Source organism: Rana temporaria, chromosome 6, assembly GCF_905171775.1.
Source record: "Rana temporaria chromosome 6, aRanTem1.1, whole genome shotgun sequence".
In the NCBI taxonomy this organism is placed as follows: Eukaryota; Metazoa; Chordata; class Amphibia; order Anura; family Ranidae; genus Rana; species Rana temporaria.
The window spans coordinates 167,504,614-167,531,911 of record NC_053494.1 but is presented as its reverse complement, the minus strand read 5'-3'; the positions used below and the strand labels follow the sequence as shown (position 1 = coordinate 167,531,911).

The 27,298-nt window shown below is 43.6% G+C and overlaps 1 protein-coding gene across 1 annotated transcript in view; it reads left to right on the top strand.

Annotated features, from left to right (window-relative positions):
* The window catches only part of DCAF17 (DDB1 and CUL4 associated factor 17), a 55,267-nt gene that overhangs the window by 18,365 nt on the left and 9,604 nt on the right, over positions 1-27,298 (top strand). Inside the window, exons 8-12 of the mRNA XM_040357765.1 lie at positions 3,391-3,498; positions 8,617-8,722; positions 12,467-12,609; positions 26,119-26,228; positions 27,140-27,227. Coding sequence (XP_040213699.1) covers positions 3,391-3,498; positions 8,617-8,722; positions 12,467-12,609; positions 26,119-26,228; positions 27,140-27,227 — 555 coding nt within the window. The remainder of the gene's footprint in view (positions 1-3,390; positions 3,499-8,616; positions 8,723-12,466; positions 12,610-26,118; positions 26,229-27,139; positions 27,228-27,298) is intronic.

Here is a 27,298-nt window from a genome sequence, read left to right as displayed (position 1 = left end):
TATTTTGAGGGGGACAGCAAATTTACACTGTTATACAATCTGTACAACTCGCTATACTGTGAGTTACTGTGTGTGTAAAATATATATATATTACAAACACATAATGTCTTGAACCTCAGCAAAGTTTCCACTGAATTACTGCCGTTTTTGTGGTTTGTTTTCTTTTCTGCCAAATGGCTGCCTCAACTATGTCTGTAATGTCATTTTGTGGGTTTGTTATTTTTGTTTTTCGTGAAGATGACCACTAGAGGGCAGGTTTCAAACGTGTTCATTTTTCTTCATGATTCTAACATTTTGCTTGTTTTTTTTTTTTTTAGCAATTCTAATTGTAGTAAAAATATTGAATGTCCATAGGGAGAAAAAAAAAACAAGAGTATAGGTGTAAAGGGCATGTTAAGCCATAATCTTGCAGGGAAATAAAAATATATACTGTGTGTGTGTCATTAATGCTTTAGTAATTTTTTTAAAATTGTCGTTTAAAACCTAAATTGCAAGTTACTTTATGTAAGAACGTGGCTGATTGGCTAAGCCTAAAGACAGATAACTTTTCATGCTCAGATCAGCTTTCCCTATTTTACAAAGAACATCCTTTTTTATTTTACTGGTTCTTACCCAACTTAGAACATTAGGAGCATGTGTAAATAAACTTTCCTCAGGTGACCGTCTTTAAATTTTGTCAGTGATACTAACAATTGTGTGACCCTTATCTAAACATCAAAGTCACTTATTTTCTGTTGCTACCTATAGTCACAGGCCCAAAGCTTCTTAACGTACCATTGCTCTACAAAATGCATATGTAGAACATCTCCACACCTGTACACACAGAGATTGAAACAGCTTGTAGAGTAAAATGACTTTGCAGTTGAACCCAAAGTGCAGGATAACAAGACTTTTCTTTCCAACTCCAAGAAACCTAAAAAGGATCCATTGCTGTAAGACTGTGCTTTACGTATCAGATGTCCCACTCCACTGGTCCCTGTAGCATCTTCTCCTTTTATGTTCCAGCGGTTTAAGGTCCTGACCTCATCCAGACCAATGCAGGCACATAGCCCTGCATTGGGTGTGAGGAATCGTTCACCACCGGAGCGTGGGGGAGCACCGTCTGCTGGAGGGAGTGGCACTTCTCGGGTCCCCCTTTGCTGCTCCTGACTCCTCCATCTTGACGAGTGCTGCCCATAGCAAGCCGAGTCACAGCTCCCTGTGTCCATTCAGACACGGAGCCCTGACCCAGCCTCACCCCTCTATCCCCTGATTTAGCTAACTGACTTTGACAGCCTTGGGAGCCAATGGCACTGCTGCTGTGTTTCAGCCAATCGGGAGGAGAAACTTGTGGACATTGCTGGAGAGAGATGGGGTTCGGGTAAGTAATTAGGGGGTGCTGGGGAGGCTGCTGCACACAGGCAGCTTTTTATCTCAATGCATAGAATGCATTAAGCTAAAAAAAACTTATGTCTTTACAACTCCTTTTAAGTGCAAAAGCTCTCCTCCTAAATTAAATGTGCAGGTAACCCTTGCAGTGCATGCGCAACCCACTGCAAGGGATGATTCCTAAAGTATAACTAAAAGTTATTTGTTTTGGATAAAGTGGAGAGGAATTTAAAATAACTATCAGGTTTCTATTGCATATGTTTTCCTGTTAGGGAGATTCGCCCTCTCTATATGTCCTGATGATGACTGTTTTTTAAACAGATTGCAAATGAAATAAAATCCCACATTTTGGGCTGTCACCAGAACAGAAATAGAGGGGAAATCTTCCAGTGGAGGGATTTACTCTCACTTCCTGTTTTGGCTTTGAAGGGAGATCTCCCCAATGGGACAAAGATGGCAAAAATAAACTGGCAGGGTTATATCCTTTCCTTATGCCATCCTAAATGAAAAATATGTTTTGTTCTACTTTTAAAGTGGTTGTTAAGCCACTCTAACATGTATGCACCATCAGCACTGCCTCCTATTCTGTGTGTGATTTATAAAAATAAATGCTGTAAATGCCTAATTTCAGAGCCAAGATTGCGATCACATGACCGGCCGGCTTTCTCCCTTCCCTCCTCTGACAGATGCAGTGGGAGGGGCCAAAATTCCCCTGCTGACGTTCGTCAAAAGGGGAGGAGGAGAGAGCCGGCTGGTCATGATCTTGGCTCTGAAATGAGGTGTTTGCAGCATTTATTTTTATAAATCGCACACAGAGGGGGACACTAGAATAGGAGGCAGTGCTGATGGTGTATACAGGTTGGTGTTATGCAAGCAGCAGGAAGAGGGGAAGGGGCGGCACTGTCACAAGCTGGCGGGGGGGGGGGACACAGGAGCAGAGAAGAGACGGAGAGCAGGGCTACGGATGGCGGAAGCACGTGAACTGACCTCGGTGTCAGGGCTCAGCGGCCATGATAACTGTGGTCAGTTTACATAGGGGAGTGCAGAAACTGTCAGGATCAGACAGGTTTTTTTTTTTTAAATGTTACAGGGGGCCGAATGACACATAAGCACTGTGCTGTATAACATGCTTTAAAGGAGCAGGATCAATTTTTATTTATTTTTTGGTTAACAAACAGTTTAACTTTCCTGGAGCTTAACTTTAACCCTTCCCTTTTTTTTCTAGTACCTATGCAAAATTATAATTGTTGGATGGAGTTGTCCATAAACTGGTATTAGCCGGCAGAGCCACACGATCCAGTATAAGTCGTCCCCTAATGAACTACCTGCAGGCTGAGGAGCCCCCAAAAGATTAGATAGCCTTCTTATCCCAGTCATCATTAGGTGCAGGCTACTAAAGAAGACTATTTTAATATAGTGATAGCAGTACATTTATCATAATTATTTCAATTTTTTTTAATGCAATGACCGTTTTTGTGAAATTATTATTATACAGGATTTCTATAGTGCCAACAGTTTGCACAGCGCTTTGCAATGTTAGGGCAAACAATACAGTTACTATACAATTCAATACAGGAGGAATCAGAGGGCTCTGCTCATTAGAGATTACAATCTAAAAGGAAGGGTCAAGTGATACAAAAGGTAATAACTGTAGGGGTTGAGCTGATGGAGAAAATAAAAATAGTTGTTAGGTGGGGGCAGGATAGGCTTCTCTGCAAATAAGTTTTCAGGAATCGCCTAAAAGTAGACAGGAGATGGTCAGACAGATTGGTGTAGGGAGTTCCATAGGATTGAAGAAGCTTGGGGGAAGTCTTGGAGGCGAGCATGGGAGGTGGTGACGAGGAAGCTAGAAAGCAGGAGGTCTTGGGAGGAACGAAGAGAGCAATTTGGTTGGTATTTTCAGACCAAGTTGGTGATGTAGCTGGGGGCCAAGTTTTGAATGGCTTTGTAAGGTATTGTTAATATTTTGAATTTGATAAACTATGAAATTAAAATGTTTTATTGTTGATTATTTCCTCACAGGTGTTTGGCTCGAATGTAGCTGATGCCATGATTTCTAATGGGATGCTGATTGTAATGCACAGTGCTGGACTTGTCCGCCTCTACAGCTTTGAGAGAATAGCTGAACAGGTGTGTAAAAATAAATATACATAATAAACAAAATAAAAGTAGATTTGAATCCTAAATGAATGACCGCAAGTATGCTAAAGAACTATATATCATAAACATTTGCCATTTTCTTTTTAACTGCTTGCAAATCACACTATATACTGCTAAAGGGCGGCAGCTCTGCGCAGGATTTTATATACACACATACACATGATCCTGCACTTCCGCCTGCAGGGGGCGGACACGCTCTTTGCCGACGGGCCGCTTCTGCTGTGATAATTCACAGCAGAAGCCAATCTGTGGGCACTTGATGTCCTCCGGCACCCACCGTTCATTGGTAAACTACACGGAACAGGAAACTGCCAATGTAACAGTGGCGGTGCATCCATAGAGGGCGCAGGAGCGCCGCCCTCTCTCTCCTGCATCGTCACTGAATACAATACACAGATTCATGCATTGCATGCAATCTATGTATTGTTGCTGCTGCCCACTATTTAGATGGCGTCATCGAGGGCGGGAGAAGACATCGAGGGACCGTGGAAGGAGGATGGCTGACCCCAGAAAGGTAAGTGCCGGCCGGACGGGGGGGGGGGGGGGGGGGCAATCTGACTGGCAGCATTTTAAAGGGCACAGTGGGGACAATTGATGTGGGCACAGTGGCGACAATTGATAGCATGGCACAGTGGCTGCGTTTGATGGCACAGTGGCTGCGTTTGGCATGGCACAGTGGCGACAATTGATGGGCACAGTGGCGATGTTTGATGGCATGGCACAGTGGCTGCGTTTTGATGGCACAGTGGCGACAATTTATGGCACAGTGGCGACAATTGATTGCTTGGTACACACTGCAGCGACCTGAAAATCGCGATTATGCCAGCTGACTTCCCATCAAGTTGCTAGCGAGTGTGACTTTCAGGAAATGCCTGAAATTTTCCTGTAATGTAAAATATGTGCAAGGGTGGAGTGACCTCCATTGATTAATAATTTAAACGTGCAGATGTTGGTTGTAATGTCGGATCCAAATCGCATCACTATAGATGAGGCTTTGACTTGGAGGCGACTCCATTAAAGTCTTTGGGTCCAAGTCTCATAGAAGTCGCCTTGAAGTAGTACAGGAACCTTTTGTAAAATTGGAGCAACTTTAGTAGTGCTAATTAAGACAGCTTTCATTGACTGACATGGGATTTCACATGTCACGCGACTTGGGGTCTTGCATATCGGATCCCAAGTCGCGGCAGTGTGAACCAAGTCTGAGGCTGATAGCACAGGAGTGTCTCGGCACAGGAAGTGTACTGCTATTTTTCAGGAAAATTTCAATATTTTGAGGTATTGCTTAGGCACCTGTCACTCATTTTGAGGTGTGAAGTATAATACAAGAGCCCTCTATAATGTAACGTTTTTTTTAATAACATTATCCTTTGTGTTTACTGTATTTTTGAATTTTGGCTACAATATGTAGAGCAGTGTTGTCCTGTAACCTTAGTTTTTTTGTAGCAATGATTACAACAGACATTCCATAGCTGTGAGTTTCCTAGAAAAACAAGGTACAGCTGCCATATGTTGCTGAAATGACTTACTGAAACAATTGATGCCAGATTTCTGGGTACTGTATGTTTATGATTTTATTTTAAGTAACACGAGATCATCATATGATTTTCATATAGTTGTTGATGGCCTAAGGCAGCAGCAGGCAAATGCAAGCACTGATGGCACCCACTCACTTCTAATCACTTCTAAATGGAATGTTAAAGCGGAGTTCCGGCCACAATTTCACTTTTTAAATATAAATACCCCTGTAATACACAAGCTTAATGTATTCTAGTAAAGTTGGCCTGTAAACCAAGGTCCGTTTTGTTAGGTTGTTACAGCATTTAGACACTTTATAAAATAGAAATTGACTGGGGCCATCTTAAGTGTGGGCATCATGAAGCCAGACTGTATGACTTCCTGGATTTCAGCCTTGCAGATCTCACACATGTTCAGTGCTGCACAAGCAGTGTCAGATCAGGTTTCAGCGCCTGTGCTGTCCAAGTCACATGATTCTTTGAGACTGGGGAGTGCACAGACTCCTGGAAAGTTCCACCCACTACATTCCCAGGAGTCTGTGCGGTGTAGGTTAGGAAGCATTAAGCACCTAGGTGCAGGAAGTGGGAAGATTAACTATTCTGCCTAGCAACAACACTTTGAAGGCATCTAAAAAAATAAAACATTTCGTAAAGGACTAATGACATTTTTTTAAAACTACTGATGTAATGTTATATTTATGGGTAGAACTCCACTTTAACATAATTTTAGTTTTTGAAGATAAACATATAAAATGGAACTGATTCATGTTAACCACTAGCTGCCAATTCTGACACTGCACTGAAACATGTAAAAACCAACATTATTTATTATTTAGTTTTATTGAATTTTAGTATAATACCCAGTTTTTCTGGTAAAATATAAAAGACGATGTGCTGAGTAAATGGATACCCAAGATGTTGCATGACAATAATTTATGGTACATTCAATTTTCCATAGGTGACATTTTAGAGTTGAAAATATATTTATTGGTATTTTAACAAATGAAACAAATAACATGAAGTGTTACAATCGAAGAACAGTCATAAATGTGCAGGGGTAAAGAGTCAGCCCAATGGCTATCGCCCACAGCAGGACTCCTACCAACGTGTAACATAATAAACACAATAATGACTTCAACATAAGACTATAACTAGATGTAACCACACGGGCCCCATCGTAATAGGTATAATTGCAACCAGGATTTCTAGTAGAACAAAAAAACAAAAAAAAAACATAAAAAAAAAAAAAAAAATGACAAACGGGACAAAAACCGAAACAAAATTGGGGAATCAAGGATCTAGGAAACGAAAGGGGTAGAGAGACGAGAGAAGAGGAGGGAGAGGGAGGAAGAAGGAGAAAGGAAAAGAAGAAAAAAAAAAGGGAAAGGCTAGGGAGTGATCAGAGTAAAGCGTTCGAGTTGCTGACAGTACAATCGGAGGAGATAATATAGGGAGAGCGGAGAAAGAGAGACCCAACCTGACCCAGGGCACTGAAATATACAGAAGCGATCATGTCTGGGATGACAACATGTTCATCAGCATGTCAGAGGATGAGAAGCGGAGCCAGATGAGCCACAGCAGTTTATAATTATTAAAGGTGTCGTTATCAAGAGCCAACATCTCCTCCATTCTCATAGTGTCGTTCATAATTGAGACCCAATGTGACAGGGGCGGAATTGTGGTTGACTTCCAATAGGAAGGTATGAGCTGTCTCGCTGAGGACATGAAAAAACGGAGGAGATTTCGCTTCTCTGACGGAACTGAGCCTGGTAGTATAGAGAGAAGAGCAATCTTAGAGAAGGGGACCAGTAATTCATCGTACATTTTGTTGTAACACTCAAATACCTGAGTCCAGAAGGGGCGGATCCTCTCACATTCCCACCAGACATGAAGGTAGGTCCCCTCAGCAGCAGAACATCGCCAGCAGGTTGCCGGGGTGGACGGAAATATTTTGTACAACGCGGAGGGGACCCTGTACCACCTTGACAGAATCTTGTAGTTCTTTTCCTGTGAGTAGCAGGAAATTGTGGACTTGTGAGTAAAATAAAAAGAAGTCTGCCAATCCGGTCACAGGATGTCCTCACCCAAGTCTGCAGACCACGTCCTGGTGTAAGAGGGTAGCTCGGTATGCGTGAGTGCTTGTAAGAGGCCGTATACGGCCGAGAGAAGATGTCTGGGGGTCTCCGAAAGGGAACACAACCGTTCAAGCTCTGTATTGGGGCGGTTTATTTGAGAGGAGGAATGTAGGTGCTTTGTGAATGTGGATAAATGAAGTGTGGTGAGCCAATCGTGCGATCCTGTCGGTGTCACCGGTGACCCCTGTGTAGGATGCACGAAAGACATAGGTGACATTTTAAGCACAGGAGGTCTGTTGCTAGAATTATTGCTTTCATTCGCGTTGATACTCCACATATGTAGTGCAATCACTGTTTACAAATGTGGGCGTGACCTAGGCATGCGTTGGCATTTGTGTGAGCACAGGGGGATGGGGGTGCTTTAAAACTTTTTTTTTTTTTTTTTTTTTTTTTTACACTGTCCCCTTTTTTTTTTTTTTTTTTTTTTTTTTTTTTTTTATATTTGGTCACCTTTCTAGCTATCACAAGGCATGAACATCATCCCTCTTGATAAAATGGGCAGTGACACGTCCTCTTTATGGAGAAAGCTGGGGTCTTTTGGACAGACTATGGACATTACTGTATTTAGATGTTCCGAATAAGTGACAAAAGCACTTTAAAACACACACTCACCCCTGTACCTATAGGTATTGTGGAGAAATTATGCAACAGAGGCACTGAAAGTTTAGCTTTTTTTTTTTCTTCTTCTGTGAGAGCAGATCTTTGAAGCAACAAGCAGCTGTTTTTAAGCTGTTAGAAACCAACTGAAACCCAGCTTCAGTTTTTGTTATCAGAATATTTGAGAATTAATTGGTCCCTATTACAAGCAGCTATGGAGATAAGTGAGCACTTGTTTTAAGGCTGTTTTGTATTTTTTTATTTTATATACAGTGCTGTATATATTTAATTTTAAGTTCATAGTTTGGCAACAGGTACACTTAAATATTGCAGTAAACTCACTTTACATGCTCTATATTTTGAATTTAAAGAGGATTTGTTCCCCAAAAATATGTCTTGCACATGCATTAGTGTTGCATTCCCTCAGGTAGCCATGCTGACAGCAAGGTAACCCATTTGGAAAATGAATGGTAATATGCATTTGGATTTTTTTTTATGAGCTCCAGAACTTTCTATGGTGCAGATACAAATCTTCTCCCAGAAAGAGCACATGGTTTATGGTGGGTTTGTGTGAATGTAGGGAGAGCCTGCTGGCGGAGCAGACTGTATTGCACGATTGATAGTTTGTCTACAATACAGATGAACATTCACATTTAGTAAGGCAGTACAGTGAGCTGATATGCTGTACAGATTGCAGTCAGATTACATTTTTCCCAGGTCTGAACAATCAAATTGGTGCTCTGGGTTTATGCTATGTACATATTTCTGGTTCCCTATAAAATAATCCCATCCTCATGGTCTGGGTGAAAACACTGTAACTCTGTTTCATTTATCACTTTCAGTATATGCAGCAGATGTGTGTCTTGGGGGAGACATGCACTTGGAAAGGTGAAGATGGCACCGTTGGAGACTTTCCATTTGGCGTTCCTTGTAACATCACATTGACAGGTATTGTTTATACTGTGTGGTATTTTGCATGTGGAACCTGAACTGCTGGTGCATTTAAAAGAAATGGAAATGCCACCATGAGGCCTAATTACTGATGGGTGCAATGTGATTATCGAGAACTTGGAAGCTACACTACTTTAATCCTCAAGGAAAGGATAGAAATTTAGAGTACACCTTTTATGGATCACCTTCTTATAGTCTTGCTGACCCCCTGGCTTCAGTTCTCTCTTAGTGACTAACCTGAACATTTTATACATATGAGTTTGCGTGTAATTTCTTCATGTTTGCCCCTGGCCAATATATCAATATATATATAGAAGCCGGAGACAGCCATGCAACTAGCATTTTGTGATGGTGGTCAGCAGTGACAACCAATATACAGTATTTCCACCATGACAGGTTGAACAACTACAACGGTCTATGGCAGCCCACAAAGTTTCTCCATTGTTTGTCTTGAAGGCCATCTTCCTGCCCTCCCCAACACCCCGGGTTAGTGTGATCTGTATGCAAATCCAACAATCCTGGGTTAAAGTAGGAAATATTACTAGACAGAAATAAAATGTGTAGGTCCTTGTCATGGCTTTTATAAGCCTGTTGTGTTGGGTATCCATAGATGTAAATTTAGAGTTTCCAATCCAACTATTTTGAGCTGAAAGGGAAATTTTATGTCAGCAAGTGCCCACAGAAATTAATGGGCAACATTTCTTTGGGGAACACACAAATGAACAGATTAGGAAATGTCTGTATGCTATTGTCACTATAGTGTTATGAGCCAGCAGTGGAGGTGTCAGAACACTCAACCTACTATTCATGTTTAGGAAATTCTAATGATTATGCAAATCAAATCTGACTTCTGATGTCCTGGAATGTCTATGATTAGGTTAAATTTAAATCCTCAGGCCCGGATTCTCGTACAAGTTACGCCGGCATATCTCCAGATACGCTGTCATAACTCTGAGTCCGAGCCGTCGTATTTTGGCGCCTGATTCAAAGAATCAGATACGCCAAAATTTCACTAAGATACGACCAGCGTAAGTCTCTTACGCCGTCGTATCTTAACTGCATATTTACGCTGGCCGCTAGGGGCGTGTACGCTGATTTATGCCTAGAAATATGTAAATCGGCTAGATACGCCAATTCACGAACGTGCGCCCGGCCGACGCAGTACAGATACACCGTTTACGTTAGGCTTTTCCCGGCGTAAAGTTACCGCTGCTATATGAGGCGTAGATGAGGCATACCATTGTTAAGTATGGACGTCGTTCCCGCGTAGATTTTTGAAAATTTTACGTTGTTTGCGTAAGTTGTTCGCGAATAGGACTGGGCGTCATTTACGTTCACGTCGAAAGCATTGGCTTCTTGCGGGTTAATTTGGAGCATGCGCACTGGGATACTTTCACGGACGGCGCATGCGCCGTTCGTAAAAAGCGTCATTTACGTGGGGTCAAACTAAATTTACATAACACACGCCCACATCTACCACATTTGAATTAGACGGGCTTACGCCGGCCTATTTACGCTACGCCGCCGCAACTTTGGTTTGAGAATACGGCACTTGCCTGTCAAAGTTGCGGAGGCATAAAGTAAATGGGATACATTACGCCCGCACAAAGATACGCGCTTCTACGTGAATCCGGGCCAAAGTGTTTTTTTTTTTTTTGCTGGAGGGTGGGGTGTAGAGGTAAAATTCATAAAAAAAACAAGCTTGCAGGCCTATTAAGACATCATGGAGAAACATTTAGTGAATGCAGCCTACTCTTGAGTTCTGGCCTTATGGAAACCAATTACTCCGCCATCATTGAGGCAATGGTTCATGAGATAGAAGACATCAGACAAATGACAAGCTTTCTGAGAAGTATATTTGAGAGGTTCCATAAGACATAAAGGAGGCAGTGAAGTCATGCTGTCTTATATGCTGTTCTTGAAGGACACTTGGGCTTTATATTAATGCTGGCCATAAACATTACAGGACACCTGAAGTCAGAATTGGAAGCGCTATCTTTAAAAATGTGCATGACCTGCATTAATACATTTGGTTGGTAACGTCTTGATATTTAAAGTGGTTGCCACTCTAACCTGTATACACCATTAGCACTGATTTCCTATTGTAGTGTCCCCCTCTGTGTGTGATTTCTACAAATGAATGCTGCAAATACCTAATTTCACTACCGAGATTGCGATCACATGACTGGCCAGCTTTCTCCTTCCCTCCTCTGAGAGATGTAGTGGGCAGGGCTAAAATTCCCCTGCTGATGTCAGTCTGGAGGGGAGGAGGCGAGGGGGAGAGAGCTGGCTGGTCATGTGATCGCAATCTCACTCTTAAATTGTGTATTTACAGCATTTATATTTATAAATCATTCACAGAGGGGGACACTGCAATAGGAGGCAGTGATGTTGGTGTTATGAGAGCAGCAGGAGGGGGAGGGGCGGTTCGCACACAGACAGAGACGGGAGGGAGGAGAAGGACACAGGAGCATAGGAGAGCAGATAGCAGGCTGCTAATGACGGAGGCATGTAAACTGATCACAGGGCTCAGCAGCCATGATTCACCGGGGTCAGTTTACAGAGGGGTGAGGAGAAACTGTCAGGATCAGCCAGGTTGTTTAGGTGTTACAGGGGGCCAAATGACACAGGACAAGCACTATGTCATATAACATGCTTTAAAGGAGCAGGATCCATTTTTTTTTTTTGGGGGTTAACAAACGCTTTAAGGGGTTAACTCAAGCTCACTGCTACTGCAGCCATGAAGTTGTTATGGATTCTTAGAGCCAGCAATGTGCTTTCATGTAAAAGTGATCTGGGCAGCTTTTGAGCCACCTAATCACTTTTATGGGGCTCTGAAGGTGCAGAACTTTCCCTAATTCCCCTTGTGACTAATAAACCACAAAGCAAATGTGCATTATGTTGCTTCTGGGTCTAGAGCGGTCATTAAAATACTGAGATGGCAATAAAGTTAAAAGATGAGAAAAAAAAATGGTAATAAATACAATTTAAATGTAAAAGCACTCCCAATGCAAACGCACAGCGTAAGACATATATGTGCATGTAAACACAACTTGCACCACACGTGAGGTATAGTCAGAGTGAAAGCAATAATTCTAGGACCATAATTCATGGTTACGGTAACTCTAAACTGATAACCTGTGAAGGCTTTTTTAAAGCATCACCTATAGAAAATTTTGGTACCATAGTTTTTTCACAGGTATGAGTAATTTTAAGGCTTGACATGTTTTTATATCTTTTTACTTAACCCCATTTTATTTTGTTGCAAAAACTCAGGGATAATATTGTTAATATGGACTTTAAATTAATTTTAGTGTAATTTTTTTTTGTTGCTGAAAATAGTTTGATAAATAGCTGCGCAAATTATTTTGCATAATAAACATTTGCCACACCCACTTTTTTTATTACATTTTATTTTATTTTTATTTTTTCATTTAGTTTCCTTCTTTTAGTAAATATGCAAGTTTTGGGGGATTTAAAGTATGTTCTAGCAAAAAACATTACGTTTTTTGTTTTCATATGTATGAACATTTTAATTGCCCTGATATAGTGGTTAATGTCATTGTCATCATACAAAACCTGTATTTTCTACTTCCTTCTGGCCCCTTCTTGTAATGTTACTCTCCTTTGTACTATCAGACTGAAGCTGTAATCTGGCTGCTATGGGTTACTGCACATCACTGCTCTCTTAAATCACGTCATGAAATGAAGCTTGATTTTTTATTTTTATTTTTTCTGTAGAAAGACCTCCAATTCTCTTTGAAGTACCTTGCCTAGAAAATGCTTTCCAGGTGGGTGGCTATCCCTGGCATTATATAATTACACCCAACAAGAAAACACAGAAAGGAATCTATCACATCTGCTCCTTGGATGATCACATCCTTGTAAGTACTTTTTATTATCATTAACCAGTGTTATTATCAGTGTTTGGTCATATCAACCCTCTGCTTTGGTTACGTTTTAAGCAACCACAATACTGCCTCAAGCATTATCTGGTCCTGAACTGAAAGCTTATATCAGGATCTCTGTATGTGCACAGACCTAATAACTAGAGTTGCACTGATATTGGTATCGGTGCTAATGCCGACTATTTGCTCCAGATACCTTTGCCTGCGATTTGAGTCCATACAAAATGAATGGGTTCAGATCGCAAAGCAAAGAATTGCATGTGATTTTGAACAGGAATGTGGTGTGATTCCTGTCTGAATCGCATGCGTTTTCCCCCACACCGCTCCTGTGTGTATGAACCTGGTATAGAAAGGGAAGCGACATCTAGTGCAGCAATGGGCAGTTTATTAAAAATGTTATAACAACTCGCATTAAAGTACAAATCTCATTAAATCCAAATCGGCATAGTGTCCCTGTCCCACCTATGATAGAAAACCATGGTCGCTGGAGGTGCTCACAGGGCTGGAGGAGATGTATAGGCAGTCCACCCCCAAGCTGACATCACTTCCGCCCTATACCCACAGGTGTTCCGAAACTTCTTCTCCAGCCTGACAAGGGAATCCTTCCTGCAGAGCAATTGTCTGTTCCGGGGGGGGGCGGGGGAAGAAGACAGTGATTATTGCCAGTGACTATAGCAGCTGCTAGCGATAATCGTATGTGAATCCGGCAGGGATTTTTGGTACACATACATTGTAATGCATGTCTAAGCTGGTCAACTGCGTCAAAGTAATCCCTTTCTGGCCAGGCACTACACTACACTACTTTTACTTTACTGTAAACTACTGTATACTACTCTACATGACACAACAATACACTACAGCACTCTACTTTACACTATATATATATATACTGTACTACACTACCCTACAGTACTCTACACAACACTACAATACACGACACAACACTACAGTAATCTACTTTACTTTAAACTAAATATCACTTCAGTACTCTACACATCACTACAGTACATGACTCTACTCTACACAATATTACGCTATAGAACACATTATACTATTCTGCACTACACTACTCCACACAACACTTCACTTCTCTACACTACTCTATACAACACTACTTTGCATGATGCTATACAACACTAAACTACTCTACACTGTTAAAGGTTAAACTTAGAGAACCAGATGTTCAATAACATTTTTATTTATCTCCAAAGGAAAGCTGAAGGGTCATAAATTCTGCAAGGCTTGGGTTAAGGTATCTCCCATTAAGGGATCCTTCGATGATTGGGCTGAGGAATAATGGCCTGGCAAAGGGGACAAGTGGAGCTCTGCTCCATCTATCCTTGGGATGTTTAAAGCTTGGGAAATCTTTTTGTATCCAAATTTGGCTTTAAACTTCTCCACAACAGTATCTCGGACCTGTCTGGTGTGTTCCTTGTTCTTCATGATGCTCTCTGCGCTTTAAACGGACATCTGAGACTATCACAGTGCAGGTGCATTTATACGGAGACTTGATTACACACAGGTGGATTCTATTTATCATCATTAGTCTTTTAGGTCAACATTGGATCATTCAGAGATCCTCACTGAACTTCTGCAGAGAGTTTGCTGCACTGAAAGTAAAGGGGCTGAATAATTTTGCACGCCCAATTTTTTAGTTTTTTATTTGTTAAAAAAGTTTGAAATATCCAATAAATTTCGTTCCACTTCATGATTGTGTCCCATTTGTTGTTGATTTTTCAAAAAAAATTACAGTTTCATATCTTTATGTTTGAAGCCTGAAATTTGGCAAAAGGTTGCAAAGTTCAAGGGGGCCGAATACTTCTGCAAGGCACTGTGTGTATGTGTATGTGTATGTGTATGTATGTGTATGTATCAGTGGCGGAATTATAGGGGTCGCTGAGGTCGCCATGGCGACCGGGCCCCTTGCTGTAGGGGGCCCTCGAGGGCCCCCTGTATACAGTGCTTTGATACACGAGAATCGGAGACGAGCTCCCGTTCCCAGGCCGAGCTGTAATCGGCACTGTGCGGGGAGCTCGTCACATTCATTACAAAGTGAAAGCACATTGAGTGCTCTTTGTCTCCCCCTACAGTGCAGTACCCGGCAGGAAGAGCTGCTAAGGTAAGACTGCCATTGTTTATCTACTGTGTGTGTGTGTGACTTCCTTTATATAAAAACTTCCACTTTATGTGTTGCATAGCATGGTTAGAGGCAGCAACTTCTTGTCAAGAACAATGCAAGTTACAAACCCAGCAGTGTTTGTGAAGCCAGCCAGACCTGCTGCCAGTGTTAAATGTGCACCCTGGTAACTTCATAAACAAGCAGTCATTTCCAGGACAAGTGAAACTGGCCAAATCTCCTGGATCAAGCTCCCTTTTCTGGAATAAAACATACCACCATATAAAAAGAGTAGCATTATCAAGTTCCACTATTTGCAAGGCTGTACATCCATGGTCCAATGCATTCTGCTTAGTGTGACCGTTTCCAAAAAGGTACACAGGGAGCCTGTGTGTAAACTATAGGTAGGACATTGGAAAGCATAAAATATAGAACATTTTGTGTGTTCATGTGTGTGTGTGTGTGTTCATGCGTGTGTGTGTTCATGCGTGTGTGTGTTCATGTGTGTGTGTGTGTTCATGCGTGTGTGTGTGTTCATGCGTGTGTGTGTGTTCATGCGTGTGTGTGTGTTCATGCGTGTGTGTGTGTTCATGCGTGTGTGTGTGTTCATGTGTGTGTGTGTTCATGTGTGTGTGTGTTCATGTGTGTGTGTGTGTGTGTGTGTGTTCATGTGTGTGTGTTCGCGTGTGTGTGTGTGTGTTCGCGTGTGTGTGTGTGTGTTCGCGTGTGTGTGTGTGTTCGCGTGTGTGTGTGTGTTCGCGTGTGTGTTCATGCGTGTGTGTGTTCGTGTGTGTATGTGCATATGTATGTATGCGAGTGTGCATGCCATATGTGTATGAATGTGTGTGTGCATGTGAACATGTATGTATGTGAGTGTGCATGTATGTGTTAGTGGTGGTGCGTCCATAAGAGCGCAGGGCATCGCCCCCCTCTCTCCAGCCACCCCCTGGCTGCGTTTGATGGCACAGTGGCTGCGTTTGATGGCACATTGGTTGCATTTGATGGGCACAATGACTGCATTTGATGGGCACAGTGGCTGCATTTGATGGGCACAGTGGCTGCATTTGATGGGCACAGTGGCTGCGTTTGATGGGCACAGTGGCTGCGTTTGATGGGCACAGTGGCTGCGTTTGATGGGCACAGTGGCTGGATTTGATGGGAACAGTGGCTGGATTTGATGGGAACAGTGGCTGGATTTGATGGGAACAGTGGCTGGATTTGATGGGAACAGTGGCTGGATTTGATGGGAACAGTGGCTGGATTTGATGGCACAGTGGCTGGATTTGATGGCACAGTGGCTGGATTTGATGGCACAGTGGCTGGATTTGATGGCACAGTGGCTGCATTTGATGGCACAGTGGCTGCGTTTGATGGGCACAGTGGCTGCGTTTGATGGGCACAGTGGCTGCGTTTGATGGGCACAGTGGCTGCGTTTGATGGGCACAGTGGCTGGATTTGATGGCACAGTGGCTGGATTTGATGGCACAGTGGCTGGATTTGATGGCACAGTGGCTGCATTTGATGGCACAGTGGCTGCATTTGATGGCACAGTGGCTGCATTTGATGGCACAGTGGCTGCATTTGATGGGCATAGTGGCTGCGTTTGATGGCACAGTGGCTGCGTTTGATGGCACAGTGGCTGCGTTTGATGGCACAGTGGCTGCGTTTGATGGCACAGTGGCTGCGTTTGATGGCACAGTGGCTGCGTTTGATGGCACAGTGGCTGCGTTTGATGGCACAGTGGCTGCGTTTGATGGCACAGTGGCTGCGTTTGATGGCACAGTGGCTGCGTTTGATGGCACAGTGGCTGGATTTGATGGGCACAGTGGCTGCTTTTGATGGGCACAGTGAGACTGCAATTTTTTTTTTTTTTAAGAATTTTTCAGTTTGCTTGCACCCCCCCACTCCCAAAATGTTGAGCACCAGCCACCACTGGTTTATATATGTGTGCATATGTGCATTTATATATATGTATTTAAACAGTGTATGTATGTGTGTTTACATGACCCCCTATACTGTATGTGTACAATCAGAACCGGTTTTTTATTTATTTTTTGCTTGTTCATAGTACCAGCAAAAAAATGCTCTTCCACTGAAAAGCAATCCATGTTCAAATCGCTTTTCAGAGGCATTTGACAGCTGGTAAAGAGGCAATGTGTTGCCTCCTGACTGCCTGTTTTAACCCCTTAGGCCGTGTACAGACGTTTTCACCGTACATGTCTGCCCGGGGATTTCTGTACGATGGCTGTACTCACCATCATACAGACATCCGCGCGTAAACAATACGCGGGGCGTGGCCGCGCCGTCGCCGTGACGTGGGCGGCCCTGCCAGTTCAATGCTTCCACGCATGCGTCAAAGTCATTCGACGCATGCGAGGGATGGCGGGCGCTCGGACATGTACGGTAAGTCTGTACAGACGACCGTACATGTCCGAGCGGGCAGGATTCCAGCGGACTGTTTTAAAACAAGTCCAGAAATATTTGCCCGCTGGGAAAAGGCCCGGCGGGCAAATGTTTGCTGGAATCCTGTCCGCTCGGGCCTACACACGACCGAACATGTCTGCTGAAACTGATCCGCGGACCAGTTTCAGCAGACATGTTCGGTCGTGTGTACGGTGCCTTAAATGCATCATCGCTAAGCTGCAATGCACACAGTTGCAGGGTGGTTGCATTGCAGCCCCATTCACCTAGGGCAGTGATGGCAAACCTCGGCAACCCAGATGTTTTGGAACTACATTTCCCATGATGCTCATGCACTCTGCAGTGTAGGTGAGCATCATGGGAAATGTAGTTCCAAAACATCTGGGTTGCCAAGGTTCACCTTCACTGACCTAAGAGTATACTTCAAGTGTGCCCTGGCTGGAAAAATATTGAGAAACACTGGCATAGAGGAACCAATCTCTCCATTTTCCTCCTGCAGCCGCTCAATGCCTGCGGGAGGGAGAGGAGGAGAAGCAGGGGGAATGGAGAAATCGGTTCCTTTATATGCAACCACCCACTAGCAACCGGGTCCTGTTGTTCCGCCACCGAGCTCGGAGAAAAGAGCCCTGTCCAGGGGGGTCAGGGGGGCCCTTCATGGTTTCTTGCATCGGGGCCCTGAAGGTTCTAGTTACGCCACTGGTATGTATAATATATATATATATATATATGCATGCATATATGCATTCAGGCTGATGACCAGCATCTTTCCACTTGCTTCATCTGGGCCCAGGTTGTCCTGGATCAGTCCCAGCCTGTATCTAATTAGTAAGTGCTGAAACAATTCATATGTCCAAATAATTATAATAAATTCATAAAATAAATAGTCCATTGGCTTTCTGGTTCGTATTACTGGGGGCACGCATTCTCTATTACTCTACCTGGAATTTCTATATACCGTGTTTCCCCGAAAATAAGACCGGGTCTTATATTAATTCTGGCTACAAAAAACACACTAGGGCTTATTTTCAGGGGATGTCTTATTTATTTATGGTATGTACAAAAAAGTTTCTCCCCCTGTCAGCTCTGGAGTCAGCATTGTGAAATTCTGTAATCCCAAAAATAAACCTTTGTTTAAAGACCTTATAAAATTATGTAATCCGTTCTGTAAAAAGATAATATCATGTGCAGTGTGTCTCCTTGTGTAACATTATTGTGGAAAATACCTTATTTACAGTGCCGCTTGCCGCTCACGTGACCCGCTGGAGCTCTTCTTCCCTACTCCAAATACTGCAGATGGAGGGGCCAAAATCCCCAATGATGTCAGCCCCACTCTGAGTACTGCAGTGGGTAGGGGTTTAATAAAGTTTTATTGGAAAAAAAAAAAAAACAGCTGAAATCAGCCGGGAGGAGAGGAGAAGAGCTCCGGCGGGTCACGTGAGCACCCAGCAGTGCTGTAAATAAGGTATTTTCCACAATAAAGTTACAAAAGGGAGACACACTGCACATTATATAATCTTTTTACAGAACGGATTACATGTTTTTTCACGGACTTTAACTAGGGCTTATTTTTGAGGTAGGGCTTATATTGCAGTCACCCCAGAAACTCGCGCTTGGTCTTATTTACGGGGTAGGGCTTTATTTCCCCTTCGCGTCACCCCCCCCCCCCCGTTGTGTTCTGGGAAACACTCGGCTCCCAGAACACAACCGGGACCAGTGGGAACGGCGCAGCGTGACTCGCGCATGCGTAGTAGGGAACCGGGCAGTGAAGCCGCAGCGCTTCACTTTCCGATTCCTTTACTGAGGATGGCAGCGGGGGGAGCCGAAAGCCGAGCTACTGCTCGGCTTCGGCTGCCGACGTCGCGAGCGACCTGGACAGGTGAGTGTCCATTTTTTAATAGTCAGCAGCTGCTGTATTTGTAGCTGCTGGCTTTTAAATTATTTTTCAGGTGAACCCCCGCTTTAATCATTACAGAGCTGCATTAATTTGTGTTTATCTGCCTAAAGTTTGGCTTTAACAGTGAGAGTTGATTGGATACTATAGGGTTACTGCTTATTGCTGTTCACCTGATCAACTCGACTAGCCTTAGCATACTAAGAGACTTGTAAGCTCCAGCAACATTGTAGTGTTTGTAGCTGAGAGGTGTTTATTTTCAACTATGCCAGAACAAAGTATAATTTGCTGCCGGATGTATAACACAAAGCAAACAGAAAAACAGTTGATTCATTTATTGTAATTAAAAAACAATGTTGGGGACAGTGCCAGTTATGACAAGGCAAACCTTTTTCTTACTAGGTCATTTTTTTTTTAACAGGACATTAATCTTGTTTGTTTACAATGTCGCATGACCGTGCAATTGTCAGTTAAAGCGACGCAATGCCATATCTCAAAAAAATGGCCTGGTCGTTAAGGGGGTAAATTCTTCCAGGACTGAAGTGGTTAAACATTGCAGCACAATTTTTTGCGCACTAAACGCTCCCAATCTTGCCTGCATCCCCGGGGGAACGAGCGGTGCATGCCGTCCTCCAGATTTCGTTGCGGAAACCGGCGCAAAAGACCCTCACAAACTACCTCCTTAGAGTCCGTGAGATGGCTGGGAAACCTCAAGATGGCGCCAGGTCACAACGTGCTCAGACTACTGCACACAGCCCGGCGGCCTCCCCTGCACACTCGTCCGTGGAAAGTGAGTATAATCTACAGCTCACTAAGGCAGACCTTGATGAAAGCCTAGCAGCTATGTACACAAAGTTGGCTGAAAAATTCCAATCTGAACTTCACAAATCAACTAACGCTCTGCAGCATGAGATGGCTGTACTGGGAGGCAGGACGGATCTTTTAGAAACTAAGCACGATAAACTGCAACTAGCTTATTCTGACCTCCATAGGGAACATGAATCCCTCACTGAATCTGTGTCCCAGCTCCAGTCCCATTTAGAGGATTTGGACAACAGAAACAGGAGGAGCAATTTGAGGATCAGGGGGGTCCCAGAGGTGGTCATGGAACTGATCCCTGCCATACACAAGCTATTCCAGTCCCTGCTTCCTGCTTCTCCTGCAGATGCTTTTGCTTGTGATAGGATCCATACAGCCCTTCGCCCCAAACCTCCAGAGGATAAACCACCCAGGGACATAGTCCTATGCCTTAAGGACTACCTGGTGAAGGAAGAGATCCTTAGGGCCTCCCGCAATACCCCCAACATTGTGCTGGACGGTACAAAGATCCAAATTTTCGCGGATATTTCCTCGGCCACTTTGGATAAACATCGCAGGTTTAAGGAGATCACTGCAGCTCTCCAAGAGGCTAGAATCAGATACAGATGGGGATTTCCTTTCAAACTCCAGGTCCCACACCAGGGGACCACCTACACGGTTGTCACCATCCAAGAGGGGAAGGAACTCCTTGTCAAGTTCGGGCTTCTGGCTAAAGAGGATCTTCCTAGGCTGCCTTCCACCCCCCGTCCGTCTGCCATCTGGTCCACCATATCCCCGCAGAGAGACTGCAGGAGACAGAGGCAGGACCTCAGGGAGTGCATGAACTGATCTGGTTCTTCTTTCCACATATCCCGGTCCCACCAAGTGTTTTCCCTCCTTAAGAAGAGGATCTTTCCCCGACGGCTGAGGAGAACCGCCATTATTTACGGAGGAGGTGCTAACGGCTTGGACTCCTTTCTGCACCCGGTTTTCCACCCTCCCCCCTGGCATTCTTCTTTCTCCTCTATGCACCATTTTACCCTCGATTGTTCCCCACTGTGCTGCCGTACAGCGGTGCCCGTTTGGTTGTCCCCCCACTCTTGTAGATATCCTCGAACGAGGAGGAGAGGATTGAAGATACTCTAAGTTTGCCCTATATTTTTTTATTTTTTTTATCCTTTTTCTAATTTTTGCACTTCAACAGGTTGACAAGAGTGTTTGGACAGTTTAGTCCTATTGGTCAGGGTGTTTTACGCCTGACAGGTTACAGCTTTCACCTATTGTCGGGATGGTCTTTCCCCTCCCGACTCCATTACTTTATATGTGTTTTGTTTTCTTTCACGGTTTTATTGTTTTAGGTTACGCGACTTTTTGCAGATTTCATAATTCTTGATGTGTTTGGTATGTTTTGCCTTTAAGGCTTGTGCTAGACCCTTTTACTTGTGGGTATTTGCTCAACTACAGAACTTCCCGTTAGTCCCGGCCGTGCTGTGACGAGGGACACCGTTCGCCTACTCCTTGGGACTCCCCCCAAATTGTGTAGGTATATTTGTATTACAAATTCAAAATGGGCATTAGATTAATCTCCCATAACGTTAGGGGATTTAACTCCTCTACAGGAGACACACTTCTCCGAAAATAATCACCCATCATACTTTGATAGATCTTATGGCCCAGGGTGTATTACAACATTTGGGGCTAGGTCCTGAGGAGTGGCAATATTTGTTAAAAGAAGTCTGATGTTTAATATTGAAAATATCTATAAAGATCCAGCTATTAGATTTATTATCTTGCAGGGCTCCTTGCAGGGGAAGATGGTTACGATGGCTAATGTTTATGCCCCCAATGACTCCCAAGCTACTTTAGGATTTTTTTTTCAGATCCTGGACAAATATAGCTCTCCGCACTTGTTACTGGGAGGGGACTTCAATTTGGTGGCGCACTCTGCTCTGAATAGAAGCAGGGTTGGCTGCGCCTCCAATGCGTTCCCTAAAACTTCCACCTCTGCAGCCATTCATCCCTGCTCCTGGTCGGACCACCAGGTGGTCTCCTTGGACATTTCCCACATAGGCCTTAGACCTTCCGTAGCGGGTTGGAGGTTAAATGAGTCTCTACTCTCTGACCCCATTATAGTCTCGCAGCTTACAAAACATATGGCAGAATATTTTGCCACCAACAACACGGACAATGTTTCTCCTGCAGTCCTTTGGGCTGCCCACAAGGCGGTAATGAGGGGGCACCTTATCCATATAGCGGCGGAGAGAAAGAAGCAAAGATTGATTATTACTAGACTCACTTCTGAACTAGATAAGTTATACCATTTGCATACATACTCCCATGCCCCTGAACTTCTTCTACAAATTAATAACACTAGATTGGAGCTAGATAAAATTCTCTCCAAACAGACCGAAAGGTCTCTGAGATGGTCTAAAGCTAGGTTCCTGTTGCACAGTAATTGGGCTTCGACCATGTTCGCCAGAAAGCTTAACCAATCACTTCAACCCCCTCACTACAAATTAAGAAATCCTAGTGGTAACTTGGTCTCCCATCCAGCGGAGGTTCTACAAATTTTTTCAAAGTTTTATAAAAAGCTTCTTTCCCCTCCTTCCTCTCTTCCCGGCCCTCAAATCTTGGTTAGATGATTTGCCTCTTCCCGCCCTTACACAAGAACGCCTATTAGAGCTGAATGCTGATTGCTCAGAATCCGAGATACTTGAGGTTATCAAGTCATTGAAACCCTCTAAAACCCCTGGCCCTGATGGGTACTCAGCCCCATACTATAAGAAATTCAAGAATAATATAATTCCACATCTGAAATCCCTCTTTAACCATGTTCTGAAGGGCAACCATTTCCTGGGTGACTTGCTTCTAGCTAACATGTCCCTGATCCCAAAACCCAACAAGGATCACTCCCTTCCTCAAAACTATAGACCGATTTCGGTCATCAATACGGATCTAAAGATCTTTGGCCGTATTCTAGCAGACAGACTCTCAAATATAATTTCCTCTCTAATTTCCCCTGATCAGACTGGCTTTATCCCGACCCGACAGATCACTGACATTAGACTTGCCTCCAACGTAATTTCAGATGCTGACTTGCATGCCCGCAGGTTACTGCTCCTTAGCCTGGATATCCATAAGGCTTTTGATAGCGTTCTGTGGCCGTACCTTGAACTAACCCTAGCTAAATTTGGCTTTTCTGGGGCTTTTGTCCATGGTTTCAGGGCTCTTTACAATCACCCACACACCCGGATTAAACTCCCAGGCTGTAATTCTGATTATTTCGCGCTGGGTAGGGGAACGAGACAGGGGTGCCCCTTTTATTCGCCATGGCTATCGAACCTCTGGCTCGTTCAATCAGCCTGAACCCCAACATTAAGGGATACACTAAAGGTGATCAGGAATTTAAACTTAGCCTATATGCCGATGATGTCCTCTTATTCTTAGCTGACCCAATAGTCTTGATTCCTAATCTCATCTCCACCTTGCGCATCTTTCAGTACATCTCTGGCTTAGGGGTTAATCTCTCTAAGTGTTCCGTCCTCCCGATAAACCTCCTTCATCACACTATTACCTCTCTCCAATTTAACTTTAATTTCTCCATTGAACCACAGACATTATCATATTTAGGGATCAAGTTGGCTTCTTCGCTTCACAAAATGTATCTGGCCAATTACCCGCCTGCTTTTACTCACATTAGACAGTTGCTACATACTTGGAGCACATATCGTATCTCCTTCTTAGGCAGGATCCAAGCTGTAAAAATGTCTGTTCTCCCCAAGCTTCTTTTTTTATTTAGAGCTCTCCCCAACTATGTGTCGCACCGAACGATTGAGCTACTACAACGTGATGTGAACAAATTTGTTTGGCACAATAAAAAACCCTGACTAGGTAAGCTAATGGTATATAGACCTAGGGCCTCGGGTGGTCTCGGTTTGCCTAACCTCTGGCTTTATTATATCTCCGCCAGACTGCTGCAGTCAGCACAATGGCATTACTCCCCGGGAGGCATTCCCTGGCTCCGCTTGGAACAAATTTCTATAGCCCCCTATTATCTCCCGGGTCTGCTGTGGTCCAAAACAATTGGCCCCAAAGATATCTCCTCTTTAAACGTGGTAGTGAGCCATTCCCTGTATCTCTGGTCATTATATAAGAATAAGTTATCCTTACTTCCTATTAACCCCAGGCTTGCCTCTTATTTGTGCGACCCCCTCATTTCCAATGGCTTTCCCCAATCCAGGGGTTTTTGCCCTTTGGATCTCAAAGAACCTAGTGACCCTGGACTCTATGCAGAAGGATTTGGTAATTCACTCCTTCCAGTCCTTAAAATCCTCCCACTCCCTCCCCAGGTCAGAATTTTTAAAATATCTGCAAATCAGACTTTTTTCTAATTCTCAGTACTCTGGGGCCACGGATAATCCTGTTGCTACATTTGAGGGTCTCTGTGGCCCTTCCTCCAGAGACAGAGAAGCCATCTCCCGCCTTTATGGTTTTCTTGGTGGTCTCGGCCTACCAGAGAAATCCTCAGCAATGCTCGGGTGGGAGTTGGAGATGGGGGTGGTTGTTTGCCCGGATGAGTGGGCTGATAGGATCTCCAACATGCATAAATGCACAAAATCTGCAGCGGTGAAGGAAACGGTGGTGAAGTTACACACCAGGTGGTATTTTACCCCTGCTAAATTGCATAGAATCTTTCCCGCGGTTTCCGAGCTTTGCTTCAGAGGTTGTCCTGAGAAAGGCACCCACTTACACATTTTTTTTGGAGCTGTACAGCCCTGAGGGACCTTTGGCAAAGAGTAACGGATGGGGTGGTAGCGATCACAGGGATTTAAACTACTCTAACACATCAGATGTGCTTATTATTTGCTGAGATACCCGGTTCCACTCCCTCTGAACAGAAGCTAGTGCACACACTCTTCAGTGCGCTCCATTGGTCCATTGCCCTGTTTTGGTGAACCCCTGGAGTTCCTTGGGATCAGGTACTTAAACGTATGGCGGCCATTCAGATCATGGAGAGGGTCTTCCATACCATTATGGATACTATGCAAGTTTATGATTTGAAATGAAGGCCCTGGTCTCCCTAATCACTCGTTCAGTACCATGGCCACGTCACCCTTGTACCTTCTCATTAAATTACTTTAAGGCTAGCATCTTTGTAAGTGGTTTCCCGTAACCTGTTCTGTTTTCCTTTTTGGCTTGTGAAACTTTTTTTTTTTTTTGTTTCTTTGTTTTCTTTTATCTTATTTCTTTGTATTTTACTGAATTTTCCTTATCTTTGAGCAGTAGTGTCACGATATTGTGGAGAGGCCTAATACACCCTCTGTTTGGATGCTGTTTTCCCTGCTTTGGCTGTCTCCACTCGTTTTCTAAAGATATGTAGCTCCAGTCATGTTAGTGGACCTAAATGGTCCCTTCTCTGGTATCACATATTGTTACATGTTCTATGTCCGTGTATTTATGGTATTGGATGCTTTTTGTTCATGCTATTATTTTCTCAATAAAAACGTTTGTATTAAAAAAAAAATAGTTTCTCACCCAAACTCTGCTCCACTTCACTGTCCACCCACTGTTTTGTTTTCTGCCTGTAAAGTGCTGATCCTGGAAAACACCCACTGGGGATGCTGGAATACTTCTCCTCCCTGCCTCTCACTTAGACAGCTAGATGTTTTCACAGGTTGCCAAGAATCTGCTCCTTCTTTTTTTTTTTGTCTTTTAATTAAAGCGGTTGTAAACCTTAAATTTGCACTTTTACCTACAGGTAAGCCTATAACAAGGCTTACCTGTAGGTAAAAAGAATATCTCCTAAACCTGTACGGTTTAGGAGATATTCCCCTCGCAATGCGGGCGGCGCATGCGCAGGGGGGATCCACGGCGGAAGATCCGGCAGCCGCCGGACCTTGCCGATTTTTAAATCTCCCGCGCGCATGCGCGGGAGTGACGTCATCGCCGCTCCAGCCAATCACAGCGCTGGAGCGGCGCCGCTCCAGCCAATCACAGCGCTGGAGCGGCGATACCCGGAAGACACGCCGGAGCAAGATGACATCTCGCTCGGCGTGAACCAGGTAAGTGTTGTTCACCTCGTTTTTAGGTAAGTATTTCATAATCAGCTATTATGCGGTGCATACTAGCTGATTATGCATTTTGCCTTGCAGGTAAAAAAAAAAAAAAAATTATATATGCGGTTTACAACCGCTTTAACAAGTCTCTTTTCCTGTTTATGCTCTGATCTTATTGTGTGGTATATTTATATTTACTGCAGGCAAAGAATGGCATACGTGACCTGAAATACTGTTCGCTGGAACCAGATTGGATTCACTTCCATCCAGATGCATCTGAAAGAATAATCCATGTTGGACCGGATCAGATTAGGTGAGGAAAGGTGTTTGGAATTTTCATGGGGTATGGACACTGAATATTTTTCCGTCTGGCTATTGCACAATCACGCTGTAGATTTGTGATAGCTGATTGAAAGCAGCATTTATGGTGAAGCGTTTTAGCTAGCCACGACTAAGACCCCTTTCACACTGGGGGGGGGGGGGGGTAAAGTGGCCATTTGTAGTCCCTCTGCAGCCACCGTCGTGAGTAGACTTGGTCAATGTCAAGCAGGTTAACATATCACACAGTGTTGCATGACCAAGCAATTTACAGTTAAAGCAGCGCAGTGCTGAATAGCAAAAAATGGCCTGATCACGAAGGGGGTTATACCTTCCGGAGGTCAAGTGGTTAAACGTATGGGACAATTTCACAGTTGGTCCTGATGTGTGCAACATTTTTTTTGTAACATCTTTACTGTCTGGTGCTTGTGTTGTGACAGACATAATACAATCTTGCCATATCAGTAATGAGAAAAATGGAGGTAAACAAGACCGCTTCCATTTTGGGGTAAATTGTGTTACATATGTATTGTATTGGCAATTTTGCAACACATTCTTGTACACCTTACCAACATGTACATTAATCTGTCATACTTTGTACCATTTACTGGACTACCATGAGACAGATTTCTAATGCTATTGTATATACTTCTAATGAATTTAATTATTTTAAGTGGTTTGGCAGTTGGACACACGTGGAATAGCATGCATATGAATGTATTTGAGTTTAATCTGACAACTTGCACAAGGGTATATCACCATGTACTGTAGATATAGACATAGACCATATGTGATCAGTCGGTTGTGACAATCCGTTCCCCTTTTTTTCTTTTTCAGGATTGGCTGTTGCCAGTACTGTCCTTGTGTTGCATAACTTTGTGTTTACTTCTTGGTATTTTACTGCAGTGTTTTACGGCTTAAGGAGCTGGAAAATGATTCATGCCAATATGGTGTCATAGAAGAATTCAACATTCTAGCCATTCGAGACCGTACGGTAAGCACAATTTGTACATACCACCTGTACCAGTCTGAACACGATTTTCACTTGCCAGTGGTGCAGAGAAC